The 14,519-nt window shown below is 37.3% G+C and overlaps 1 protein-coding gene across 2 annotated transcripts; it reads left to right on the forward strand.

Annotated features, from left to right (window-relative positions):
• The first annotated feature begins 422 nt into the window (after window positions 1-422).
• nacc1b (nucleus accumbens associated 1, BEN and BTB (POZ) domain containing b) lies at window positions 423-11,980 on the forward strand. Of its 2 annotated transcripts, none has more exons than XM_067387205.1 (5): window positions 423-518; window positions 4,594-5,612; window positions 6,745-7,030; window positions 8,467-8,564; window positions 9,138-11,980. In XM_067387205.1, exons 1-5 carry the CDS (start codon window positions 448-450, stop codon window positions 9,440-9,442), a joined length of 1,779 nt encoding a protein of 592 aa, XP_067243306.1. In that variant the 5' UTR covers window positions 423-447; the 3' UTR covers window positions 9,443-11,980. The 2 variants fall into 2 exon arrangements, with proteins under 2 accessions (XP_067243306.1, XP_067243307.1); XM_067387206.1 differs by lacking the exon at window positions 423-518 and adding an exon at window positions 963-1,540.
• The last annotated feature ends 2,539 nt before the right edge of the window (window positions 11,981-14,519 follow it).

Here is a 14,519-nt window from a genome sequence, read left to right on the forward strand (position 1 = left end):
AGCTCTGCCACTACAGATGCTCCTTCAGTGCAAATACCTCATTCGAACTAATAATCTAATCTAGTCACGCTCTATAAACACTAATTGCCTATACGCCATATAATTTGACCCCATTAGCGCGACGTGATGGACATATTTCGGAGGCGTTTAGTACAACCTCTTCTCCAGTGCGCCATGCAGCGCTACGTTGGCATGCTGTGCGCGTAGCACCCAGACCCCTCTAGGGCTTCACCTGAGTCTAGACGCTCACTTTCTCCGCACTGCCGCACGCGCAACCACAGGCGTCTCGCGGACAGCAGAGAGCGCGCGGTACGGTCGCACGCTAGTTTGGCGTTCTTTTTCTTCGCCTGGGCATGATCGGTAACTCTGTGCTCTAACCGGGGTGACAAAATGATGCACCCCTCGATTATTCTGCGCTCGGGTGTCTTGCCTGTGCATTCGCGATGAATGGCTGCCCGTAGAGAGAAAGAGTCTGACTCCTCCATTGAAACACTTTTCATCAGATTGCAATCGAGGGGGTGAGTATTTTAATGCATGCACGAGGGGGTCATGCCACTTTAAGCGGGGTCAAGGGGCAATCACGTGGGTTGAACAAGGGGTCGCATTAGTTATTGTTATGGCACGGGGTAACTGAGAAAAAATTGAAGGGGATTTTTTTGGATAGGGGTATTGTTTTGCGAAGGTGTGCGATTGCTTTAGATGGGGGATGGGCTTGCAAAACTTTAACCACTTCAATGACTTGCTGCTGAGAGTTTGATTTATGGCGCATCAATACATTCATTTATAATTTTCAACTTTTTAGCCATGCATAACATCGCTTGCAATGTTAGCACTTGTTTCTGGACGATTTCTATTGGATGAGGGCATTATGTGCACCGCTTTCAGGCGTCAAGTGGTTAATGGTGTCTTGTCTCGCGGATCAGTGTGACTCGCCCCCCAGTTGCTGCATTTGTCCCGGGATGACCTGTTGATGTCGGGAAAGATGGAGCCGAGCCCCCTTCCTTTTCCTCCAAAATGGAGTAGAATTTAACCACAGAATATTTTATGTGAAATCCAATGACTGCGTCGCGTGCTTACACATTTGACTACTTAAGAAAGCTAAATTGCAAGTATGCGGTGGGAGGAAAATATTATTCATAATAATACATGCATATGGATGTTGCTGGGCGAATCAAAACGTTTTGGCTATAGATATTCTGGTATGTGCATGACTGTAATTCAGCCCGACATTGCATAGCATTGCACTGGCACCGAGGGGGCGAGAGAAACGGATGTGGGCTCCTCAATAATTCATCTATCAGACTATTTTGGTGACAGGATTTTTGAGGGCTGAGCAGCTTTTAGCTCTTGGGTCGCAGAATCAAGTGAGGATACCAGGAAATTGGGGTATTATTTCTTGTATTTTTTTGCCCCCTCGGGGCCCGTGCCAACCCGGAGCTCGTGTCCAGCTGGGCAGCGGTGCTGGCACACACTCTCACCGGGTACCGCAGCCCTTTCGCGGCTGCCCACATCACAGAAACACCGGCGTCCGACTCTCACAGTGAGATCGCAAACTATTGCTAATTTATTACATGTATGCTTGTAATTAAAACTGTTGTTATTAAGCCTTTGGGAAATAGTGTTGTGCGAGTGAGACAGAACAAATAGTCTGGGTGAATTAAACGGCACTTTCGCTTCATAGCTCCTGAACTACCGCCAATAGTCGACAATATAAAGTAGCTACTAGTTTACTCTTAGACTAAGTTTATTAGAATTTATTTGCTCTTTCTTAAAATGTGATTGCTAGTAGCTAAAGGACTAGCTTTAACCCTTTAAATTAGGATGGTACAATCCGAAAATGAACCGTGGCTACTGTACTGTTTCGAAAATACCATTAATGTTATGCTGGGTATAATAAATTCATATTTTGTATAATATTAATAAACCGCATAAGAGTCTTTTGACATTTTCGGTGGAGTGGTGGCTACTGTCTGTTTAACAATAGTTTAAAAAACTGCAGTAACTGGTAAACTGGGAAATATACATTTTTGGATCATTTAATTTATGATTGTGTGTGTGTGTGTGTGTGTGTGTGTGTGTGTATGTATGTATGTGTATATATATATAAATATAAATATAAATATAAATATATATATATATATATATATATATATATATATATATATATATAATAAAATATACAGTCAAACCAAATTGTATTCAGACACCTTGAACATTTCATTCATTAATACAGTTTATTCACTATAGTTTAAAAAAAATGTAATAAAATATGACAAGATCTCAGAGTTAAACTGTGTCAGAAAAAAATAATCTTAATTATGTCAGATAACACTTAAAACATGGTCAGGTCAAAGTGTCTGAATAATTTTTAGTTCCTTATTTTTTATTAATTTTACTGTTAGTCCACTGTATGAAGAATTTTTGGGTATAATATGTCACAATTTACTTTATTTTGCTATCCTCACTTACATAAATGAACTATAGTGTCCTGCACCCACTAGTAAAAATATATCAAAAATGTCTGAATAATTTTTGGCTCGACTGTGTGTGTGTGTATATATATATATATATATATATATATATATATATATGTAATTATATAATATATATTTAGTGTTTTTTATATTATATATGAACAATATATTATGTTATATTATATAGGTTAAGGTGTGTTAACGGAAGTTTTGGGTTTGTAACTTTGCATAACCTTACTGCTCAGCCAGATGAATCTTTGATCTGCTTTATATATGCATGGTGTACCCTCCTGATCAACCTTTGTACAGATACAGAAGGCTAGAAGTTGGAGTGAAATTACTCAGTACACCCTTACTGGGGGAATTTTGATCAAACTGTTAGGTACTTTTTTAGAAGTTGTGTTACACAAGAAAATCCATAGAATTTTTGATTGTTAACAGATTCTTTAAGATGCGAGTTTTAAAAGTATTGAGCGGATCTATATTTGCAGATTGAATGAACATAAGTAAACAATGTGCGTACATAAAAGTAACCTTGAGTTTGAAGAGTTGGTCATTTAGTACACGGATATGATTTATGAGTTATTACTTCAAGCTTGTTGGATTTCATAATACAGGATGGATAGACTGTCATTACATTAGGGATTTGCTCTAATTATATTAAAGAGTATTCACTGAACCACTTCCCAATGTATTCATCTTCTGCTCCTAAAAGGATTTAGTTTAAGTACATAGCTGACCTTTGGCTTAGAGCAGAGAGCATCTGTTTGATCCTAAAAAGAAAAGACCGTAGGATAAATTGTTTATGACCCACAGAAAACCTCTGGATGGCCCTAGGCATGTGCTCTTATCTTCAGTTATATTAAGAATGTGTATCAACATTTATTGCTTTTGTTCATTGTCTAATTTCCTGTGGAGAATGTATGCATTTTCTGTTTCTATGTTAGGGACTTGACAGTCATGGGATGTTGTTTGTGAGAATGCACGCATTGACCTTGGAGGTAGAACAGAGAGTAGCGCTGTGTCTCCATGGTTTTATAAGAATAGATGATATACTGCAAATTTTTTTTGTCGTGAATCCAGGAATCTTTGAAGCTTTATTTAAGGGGGACGCAGTTTAAATATGTGTGAAAGACAACTTTTGTGACACTTTTTTTTTATCACTTCTATCATTTAAAAGTTTTGGGGTCAGCAAGTATTTATTCATTTATTTATTTTTTAATTCAGCAAGGATACTTTAAATTGATTCAAAGTGACAGTAAAGACTTATATAATGTTACAAGAGATTTCTTTTGAACTTAAGTCATCAAAGACTTCCTGAAAAAAAAAAAAACTGCATCAGTCTTCCCACAAAAATATTAAGCAGCACAACTGTTTTCAACATTGATGATAATAATAAGAAATATTATTTGAACACCAAATCAGCATACCATGATTTCTGAAAGATCATGTAGCTAACAGCGAAGTTAAATTTGAAAATAAATTAAAACAGAAAAATATTATTTTAAATTGTAATAATTAAAAATATTATTGTTTAACTGTGTATTTGATAAAATAAATGCAGCCTTGATGTGCAAAAGAGAATTATTTCAAAAACATTTTAAACATTTTGAACGCAAGTGTTTATACATGTGGGCCTATATTTTTTTGAGTCCCCTTGCCTAAACATTTTCGCAGCTGTCAAGTCTTTGAAAACAGAATTTTAAGATTTGAAATATGAAAATTTGAAATTGTGTAAAATTCAAACTGTCTTACAAACACTGGTATTAATGAATATACCTGTCATCAAATCCCATTGGTAAGACTGTATGTAAAATTGTTGGCACACTTTTTCACATTTTCCACACTGATTTGGTGAGAAAATTTTTGGAATTCTGAGGAATTTATATAGTAAAATTAATTAAATGACACTGATTATTAGTAACTGTTAACATTAAATTATCAAAATATTTTAAGTGTAAAAAATGTGTATACATTTGAATGACAGGCTAAGTTTTGTAGGAATCTGCAGATATTTTTGCTTACTTATGTTGATGTGGATTCTGTACAGGCCTAACCACTGGTATTATTCTATGATTGAGCCGAAAAATACAAAGTGTTTTTTTTTTTTTTTTCACAGACTCTGTGGTGCTGGGCTTTACGATATGGCTCAGATGCTGCAGATGGCGATTCCCAACTTTGGCAACAATGTCCTGGAGTGTCTTAATGAGCAGAGGCTTCAGGGTCTGTACTGTGATGTGTCAGTGGTGGTGAAGGGTCACACATTTAAAGCCCACCGGGCAGTGCTGGCTGCCAGCAGCTCCTACTTTCGAGATTTGTTCAACTCCGGAAGTAAGAGCTCCGTAGTGGAGTTACCACCAGCGGTTCAGCCTCAGAGCTTCCAGCAGATCCTTTCCTTCTGTTACACCGGTCGACTTAGCATGAACTTGGGTGATCAGTTTCTCTTAATGTACACTGCAGGATTCCTGCAGATTCAGCAGATTATGGAAAAAGGCACCGAGTTCTTCCTAAAGGTCAGCTCACCAAGTTGTGACTCACAGGGTCTTCACACAGAAGAAACGCCACCCTCAGAACCCCAGAGCCCCGTTACTCAAACTGGGAGCGGTTCCGTAGGAGGGGGTGCTGTCACCACGGCAGCGGCTCGACCTACTTCCTGTCTCACACCTCTTCCATTGGTGTCAAGGGTGAAGACAGAGCAGCAACCTCAGGCCCAGCAGCCCCAACAAGAAGCATCATCATATTCAGTTGTTTGCACTCCAGTTGCAAAGCGTCTTTGGGAAGGAGGTAGTCGTGAAGGAGGAGGAGGATCAGGAGGAGGTGGAGGAGGAGGTATGAGGAAAGCTGCCCGTTATTCGCAGGAGGCAGCGCGGGGCGTGGGTGGGGCACCACCTCAAAGTGCAGCTTTATTGGGTGGAAGTGGTACCACCAATAGCAACAGCAACAACAATAACAACAACACCAGTAGCACACCGGAAGGCACCAGCCCAGGCACCCCCAGCATGTACACCAGTGACTCACCAATCTCTTACCATGATGATGATGAAGAAGAGGAAATCACAGATGAAACGACAGAAGAACAGTACAGACAGATCTGTAATATGTACACTATGTACAGCATGCTGAATGTAGGGGCAACAGGTAAGTAAATTTGGCTACAATTTAATTTTATTGACTGATTTCTAATGCTTATCAGTTAAATTTATTGACTGACACTGCTAAACACCGCGTAAAGTAGACTTTAGTATGTAGTGTAATTGTGGGAAATAAATTGGGCCATGTATCGAGCCCTGAGGAACTCCAACAGTAAGATTATTGTAAAGCACGCCATAAAATACAGTATTTGCTCAATATATATATTTATGTATAATATATATAATTTGTAGAATTTATAATATATAAACCCCCGGTTTCACAGATGAGGCTTAACCTAGTTCTAGACTAAAATGCATGTTTGAGCTGTTTTAACTGAAAGCAACTTGCACTAACATATCTTAAAATATGTCAGTACCATTGTTTTGTGTCAAGATGAACACCAGTAATGTTTTTTTCTAGGGTATGTTTATATAAGCTACTTAAATGTCCTAATTGAACTATGGCGTAATCCGGGTTTAGGCTAAGCCCTGTCTGTGAAACCGGGCCAAAATATTTTATTGTTTTCAGAAAAGTCACAATTACAGATAAACAATAAACAGTAGAGGATACTGTCTTGTTTTTCCATTCACTGTGCACCCAGAAATAATCTAAACGATGTAGTGTAGTTGTGGGAAATAAATTGGGCCAGGTATAGAGCCCTGAGGAACTCCAGTAGGATTATTGTAAAATACGGCATAAAATACAGTGTTTTTCTCAATATATATAATACATAATATGTACAATGTATAATATATAAGATATTTTATTGTTTTAAGAAAAGTAAAAATTATAGATAAACAATAAACAGTAGAGCAAACTGTCTTGTTTTTCCATTCCCCCCCCCCCCCCCCCCCCCCCCCCCAAATAATCTAAATGATATATAAAAAGCAAGAAAGCATTGACTAAAAAAGAAAAATCAAAACAAAGCAGGGAGATAAATTCATTTTATATGCATTTTATTTTACATGTATATTAATTATATTGTTTATTTAACAAAGACAGAGAATGTAAATCAGTGAGAAGTGATATATTCAAAATCCTGACCAGTTCCATTTAATTTGTCTTCAGTTTGGTGGTCAATGTAAGCTCTTGTAGTGTTTTTATTTAATGTCTTTTCCCCTTTGTAATCTTGGTTCAGCCAGTGAACGAGTGGAATCACTACCCGATCACCTCACAGTTGAATCAAGGGGAAGAGGAGTTCGAGTGAGGCAAGATCTGGCCTCTCTTCCCACTGAGCTCATTGCACAGGTCGGAAACCGCTGTCATCCTAAACTCTATGAAGAAGGTGACCCTGCTGAGAAACTGGAGCTAGTAACAGGCACCAGTGTTTTTATTTCACGTGCTCAGCTGATGAACTGCCACGTTAGTGCCGGGACACGCCACAAAGTGTTGCTCAGGCGGCTCCTTGCTGCCTTTTTTGACCGGTGAGTGAAGTTTTGGACTTTTACTGTATTCTGCAGAAAATAAACAAACGCTGTAATTAGTTTTTAAAGGTGCCCTAGAATTAAAAATTTTATTTACCTTGGCATAGTTGAATAACAAGAGTTCAGTACATGGAAATGACATACAGTGAGTCTCAAACTCCGTTGTTTCCTCCTTCTTATATAAATCTCATTTGTTTAAAAGCCCTCCGAAGAACAGGCGAATCTCAACATAACACCGACTGTTACGTAACAGTCGGGCTCATTAATATATATGCCCCCAATATTTGCATATGCCAGCTCATGTTCAAGGCATTAGACAAGGGCAGGAGGTTTGGATCTGTGCACAGCTGAATCATCAGACTTGGTAAGCAAGCAAGAACAACAGCGAAAAATGGCAGATGGAGCAATAATAACTGACATAATCCATGATAATATGATATTTTTAGTGATATTTGTAAATTGTCTTTCTAAAGGTTTCGTTAGCATGTTGCTAATGTACTGTTAAATGTGGTTCAAGTTACCATCGTTTCTTACTGTATTCACGGAGACAAGAGCATTTTTAAACACTTGCAGTCTGTATAATTCATAAACGCATCTTCATTCTTTATAAATCTCTCCAACAGTGTAGCATTAGCCGTTAGCCACAGAGCATAGCCTCAAACTCATTCAGAATCAAATGTAAACATCCAAATAAATACAATACTCACATAATCTGATGTATGCATGCAGTATGCATGCCGAACACTTTGTAAAGATCCATTTTGAGGGTTATATTAGCTGTGTGAACTTTGTTTATGCAGTGATAGAGTCAAGAGCTCTGGAGAGGGCGGAGAGCACGAGCAATTAAAGGGGCTGCAGCCTGAATCGGCGCATTTCTAATTATGCCTCAAAATAGGCAGTTAAAAAAATTAATTAAAAAAAAATCTATGGGGTATTTTGAGCTGAAACTTCAGACACATTCAGGGGACACCTAAGACTTATATTACATCTTGTAAAAAAAAGAAAAACATTCGATGGCACCTTTTAAAGGAAGCTATTTTTATTTTCCCAAAAATAAAATTCTGTCATAATTTACTCACCCATATGACTTCCTTTCACACAAAAAATGGATGTTTAGCATAATGTCCAAGTTGCATCAATGAAATTGATGGTCATATGGGTAATGAGGGTGAGTAAATGACGCCAAAATTTGAACCATCTCTTTAATAGTAAATAATAGATTAATATGTTATTAATGCAAACTTTAACAATTGTTTTAGGGATTTAGAAAGTGGCTTTTTTGATACAATTTGAGTTAGTAGAAGGAAAAACTGTCCACGAACCGTTTGTGTGAACAGTACTTTGTTGAGCCCATTTGCCCTTACAATCTAGAGGTCAGATTCTGTGTGTTACTCTTAAAGTGTATTTTGAACCATCCTTTTCTGTTTTTCCTGTAGAAGCACTCTTGCAAATAGCTGTGGAACAGGTATCCGGTCCTCCACAAATGACCCCAACCGTAAGCCACTTGACAGTCGGGTTCTCCATGCTGTTAAGTGTAAGTGCTGTATTGATGCTGATAGGCTGTGGTGTAATATTTTGTTATTGGTAAAACAAATTAGCTGTTTCTGTTAACCCAGCAGTTTTATCTACATTAAAACAGTCAAGTTGAATTTTTAAAGTTGGCATGAAATGAAAATTCACCTCATCTATTTTGTAAATGCATGTAATAGATGTTATTGTGAATGATTCATCGGTGTATTCATATTTTTTTTAAATGGGTTATAACTTGATCTTCCAGTGAAATCAACAGACTCTTGTTAAGACTTGTTGCCGGATCATGTAGTTCACTTAAACCCTTCCCCTCCATCCACAAATGACTTAAAGCTAATTTATTTTTGAGTGCAATGCCCAAAACTCAAAATCCAATCAACAACCGATGGATAGAACTAAGTCCTGACCTACTCTATTTTTTTGTCCTGATAACTGGATGTACGTCACAATACAGAAGAAAATATCTGTCCCTACTTGTTGCTACATTATTCAAAATACCTGTGTGTAAAAAGTGCATGAAAAACTAATGATAGTAAAAACAATATATATATAATTTTTTTGTTCTTTGTATCTCCAGTTTACTGCCAGAACTTTGCTCCTAGTTTCAAAGAGAGCGAAATGAACGCGATCGCTGCAGACATGTGCACTAACGCACGGCGCGTGGTACGCAAGAGCTGGATTCCTAAACTGAAGCTTCTGATGGCAGAAAGCGATGCTTATGCCAACTTCCTTCCGGACCCTGCCAAAATGGAGTCTGACGGCTTGGGAGTGGAGCATGCTTTTGAAACCGGATCCCTGGAAGGTGGTACAGCCTCTGATTCTGGCCAGTCATCTACAGATGCCCTGCAAGGTGTGAGCGGGGATGGTAGCAGCCTGTTTTAGTGAGTAACACTACCATGGTTCAGCTATTTTATCCCTTCCACTCCTCCATCGTATCTCAGTATCACCTTGATGTCAACGGGGAGTCAAGAAGTGTATCTTTTTGAGGACTGTTGTTGAATCCCACTTCAAAGTCTGCTCATTTTTATTTCCCTGTAGTGTAGATTTTTTTATTTTTATTTTTTTTATTGTACCTATTGGGCCCTCCTCTCCATCTTGCAGAAACACATTCCCGAAGAGGAGGGACCTCCGGGGACATTTGGGGTGATCTGAAGGGGAAATGGTGTCTGGAAGCTCCGGTCCAGTCTGAGAACACTGGCATGATTCTGAATGTATCTTTTTGGAGAATCCAGAAAGTTAATGTTGCTGGACGTAAGATTGTATTCATCTGTTAATATTTAGTAGCTGTATATCTGCTTTTTGGACCCCATTTCCTCTTCTTGCACCAACACCCTGAGGCACCTTTTTCTTTTAAATGTTTTCAATTGAACATTTGTAATTTTTTGCCAATTCTTCCACTATTTGTCTTGCCAAGTCTCCCAAGAGAAGCAGTTTGTCATGATTTGTGATATGAATTTGTAAGAGAGTCAGATGAATCTGTTTTGCTAAATCTGAAACTACTGTCGTGTTTTGATTGTTGATAGAGATTCTCACCTTTTGAATCAATGAATAGAGAATTTTTGTCCACATCTTTTTGCATTAGCGAAATCCAAAATCTATTTTAATCATTTTATTTTGGTATATTACCAAGGCTTAATATTGTCACTTTAGTTAAATCAAATCGACAAGTTTTTACTGTCAAATATCTGCAAAGCAAATCCCAAAACACTTCCACAAGCTTAAAAATCATTAAGGTCTTTTACATTTCCCTTTATAACCTTAGTAGTTCTGTATAGATGTCACATGACTGGTGTCTGTGTGATGTGTAAACGAGTGTGTATGGCGGCTGCAGATGCTAGCTTTGGATGTGCTGTAGCTCACAGCTGAGTGCTTCATGCACCTATCACACAAGTGTGGTGCATGCTGCCGCATGGCGCATTCTGACACGCTACGCCTCAGCGCCTCTGACAGAGATGCACTAAACGCTCTGATGAAGTGGGCCGAGTGCAGTATTATTGATACTGAACTGGCATCAGTGCCACAGCTATAGTGGTTCCAAACCACTAAAGACCACTCTGAGAGTGGAAGCTCTTTTGTAGTCTTCTTTTTATGTGGATTTGAAAAGTCTGTTTTTCAGTGTCTATCTTGATGGTTTCAGATTGAGAAGTTCTTTAAGTCTGTAATCACAATAAAGAGCTGTTGCAACCCCAGGTTTGGAGATGAAAGAAAGTGACCATGTAATTTAAAAGTGTAGTTGCACCAGTATGTGTTAAAATCAGATTCCAAAAGTATGACCTGCATCTTCAGGTGTTTTAAGCATACTTTTATCCTGTAATGATTGACTGTATTGTTTGATTATGGCTGTGATTTAGTCAAGATCATCCCAGTCCAAAAGCATGACAAAAAGTTCTAACCTAAAAACTAAATTATTAGCACATAGCCCTGTTATTTGCGTTTTTTAATGTTTACATTTTTTCCATTTTTACCTCATCTTTTAAAAAGATAGTTCACCCACAAATGAAAATTCTGTCATTTACTCGCCTGTCCATGTCGTTCCAAACTAAGCAAACCTGAAAACTGAAGCCAAAGCATTTTGATCGCCCCCTGGTGGCTGGCTGCAGTATAAGTCTTAAACCCCGCCCTCTCCATGTAATCGAATGGGACGCGAACCGAACAAAAAAATCCAATTACACTTAGTTTTTGTCATTTTAGATAATTCTCATCATGCAAAGGTTTGTTTTACAAATAGTTTGGTTTTAGTTAGTTTTTTTTTTTTATTGCTATAAAACAGAGTGTAACATCATGATTGACAGCTGTGCTTGCGATTGAATCTGTGGGAATATGGGCGGGACCTTAATGCCTTGGCTCCACCTCAGGGTCACAACTGCGCAGACTCGGGCTTCGAACAACGTAATCGGCAACGACTGTTACTGGGGTATTTTGGCTTCATCGTTCTACAGTGGAAGGAAGCGCTGTCCATCTTTTTCTTTCCAAACCTGTATGATTTTCTTTAAGATGCGGTCACATTTACCATTGTTCAGCAAAATTTCATAGGTGGAATCCAGTCATTCCAATAGGAATGAGCGCGATTGGGAGTTTCACGTTAGGCTACAAAAATTTTGCTTTCTTTTGTGTGAGCATTGCTTCAGACTTCTCTACGCTATTATATATTTATGCACGTGATGTTTTGCTAATGTGACCGCACCTCTATTCTCTGAAATACAAAAGATATGTTAAAGAATGTTGATATCCATCCAAATGGTTTTAGTGACCATTGGCTTGAATATTGCTCAAAATATATACTAATAAAATAAAAATGATAATGTAAATATAAAATCATAATAATTTTGGGTGAACTGTCTTTTTAAATTACATTTTTAAACCCGTTTACTTAGACATTTCATGGAAGTACGGAAGAGGATTAGGGCCAAGCAATAATAAAAAAATAAAACCATCTCAAGATTAAAGTTGTTAAATTTCGAGAAAAAGGTCGAGATAAAATGTTGAGAATAAAGTCATTAAATTATGAGAAAAAAACTTGTTAAATATCGAGAAAAAAGTCGAGATAAAATGTTGAGAATAAAGTCATTAAATTACGAGAAAAAAATGGTTAAATTACGAGAACAAATTCGTTAAATTATGAGAAAAAAGTCGTTAAATTTAGAGAAAAAAGTCAAGATGAAATGTTGAGAATAAACTTGTTAAATTACAAGAAAAAAGAATTCGTTGAATTACGAATTTGTTCTCATAATCTAACGTTTTTCTCGTAATTTAACGAGTTTATTCTCAACATTTTATCTTGACTTTTTTCTTGAAATGTAAAAAAAAATTTCTCGTAATTTAACAAGTTTATTCTCAACATTTTATCTTGACTTTTTTCTTGAAATGTAAAAAAAAATTTCTCGTAATTTAACAAGTTTATTCTCAACATTTTATTTTGACTTTTTTCTCGTAATTTAACAACTTTAATCTCGAGATGGTTTTATTTTTTTATTATTGCTTGGCTCTAATCCTCTTCCGTATGGAAGAAAAGGACAAAGGCAAGTTTTTTTTTTTAACATGGTAAGATAGCAGCCTAAGTCTGTCAATCCAATGCACTGGGCCAGGGCACAGAAGAATTTTACCTCTCGGCCACGTGGTACGATCCTAAGAGACTGCACCAAGTCTTAATCAGTACGATAGGATAAGAATGAGATATTTGCACAGAAATCTGAACTGGATTGTTCAGCACTGCCTTAAAGAGTGGAAGTTGGTTCCTGGGAGTCTTACACAACTAGTCTGCGACAGAGAAAGAAATTGTAGGAAGGGAGGGCACAGAATGCCTGGATGAGTCTGTATGCATGTGTGCTCCGCTACTTATTTTCTCAGAGTTTGAGCCTCTCTCTTTTTTCTTTTTTTCATTTCCATTTTTGGAGACACACGTGCTAATGTCTGTGCATTCATGCGAGCAGGCTGACAGGAAAGCGAGAGCGTGCGCCAAAGGCATGCTCTTTATGTGTGAGCATTTGTTTATGTGAACGTGCTCAAATGTGTGTACGTCTGGTTTTTGTGTGCCAAATGCATGTCTGAGAGAGTGTGCGTGGGTGGTGTTGGTGTTTGACTGTGGAATATGTGCATTGTGTGTGTGGGTTGATGGATGGGTGGGTGGTTGGTATGTGTGTATGCAGAGATCAGAGAGCTCTGTTTGTTTTTGTCTGACTCAGAGAGGGAGACATACAGTGCAGACGCAAGCAGAGAGGGGAGGGAATGTATTGGCGAGGAGATGGATGCTTACACACACACACACTTAAACACACAACTGGTGCAGTGAGCCATTTCCCAAATGGAGGCATCAAATGGTACGCTTTGATTAAACAAACATCAGCTCGCATTGAATCTAATCAGGTTTGGCTCCATTGGTTTGGTTTCGTCATCGTAGAGTTAGCATGAAATCAAAAATTCATTCTTTTTAATATGTTTCTGGGGTCTCATGTATAAAACTTGCATAGATTTTATACACACACGGCAAATTTTGAGTATAATCGAAAGGTGTCAGATTTATAACTCCAACTTCCACCTCATCTTCTGTTTGAAATAACCATATATGGAATGTAAAAAGCTTTTTATTATGCATAGCCTAATTTGCATTTGTATATTATTATCCAGGTAATATCTTTCTACTGCATTTAAAGTCGGCATGAAATTAAAATTCACCTTCTCTATTTTCTAAATGCATATATTATTGTGAATAGTTCATCCATTTCAATGCCTATTTTGTGCTTATGCAACATTTATTCATGAGGCCCCTGCTGCTGTTGTGAATGATTTATGCATATCATTTCAAAATGACAAATGTTTGTTTATATATATATATTATATATATATATATATATATATATATATATTATAATGGAATGAAAAAAAAAATAGCTTTGAAATGACTTGCTTTTTTTCTAAAACCACTCATTTAATGTTCATGTTAATGCTAATGCATCCTCTTTACAGTCGACTTCAGATTTGCTTTTACATTTGGCTCCCATTTTGGTGTAGAAAAACCACTTTTAATGATCCAGTCATATTAAAGTTAAGATCAAATAATGGTTTCTTACTAAATATTCCAATTCAAACATATTATGGAATTAAAATGGATTGCGAATGCCATTTTTATGTTAAAAGGATAGTTCAACGAAAAATTCTGTCATTTATTCATTATCAAGTTGTTCCAAACCTGTATGAATTTCTTTCTTCTGCATAACACAAATGAAGATATTTTGAAGAATATGGGTAACCAAACAGTTGATGGACCATAGTATGGAAAAAAAAAAAAAATACCACAGAAGTCATTGGCTACCGTCAAGTGTTTGGTTACAGACATTCTTCAAATTATCGTCTTCTGTGTTTAGCAGAAGAAAGAAATTTGGGACAACTTGAAGGTGAGTAAATGACTATTGGGTGAACTATCCCTTTAAATGTTAAGTGAACACAGCAATACGTGAACACA

The sequence above is a fragment of the Chanodichthys erythropterus genome, chromosome 6 (genome assembly GCF_024489055.1).
Source record: "Chanodichthys erythropterus isolate Z2021 chromosome 6, ASM2448905v1, whole genome shotgun sequence".
Classification (NCBI taxonomy): Eukaryota; Metazoa; Chordata; class Actinopteri; order Cypriniformes; family Xenocyprididae; genus Chanodichthys; species Chanodichthys erythropterus.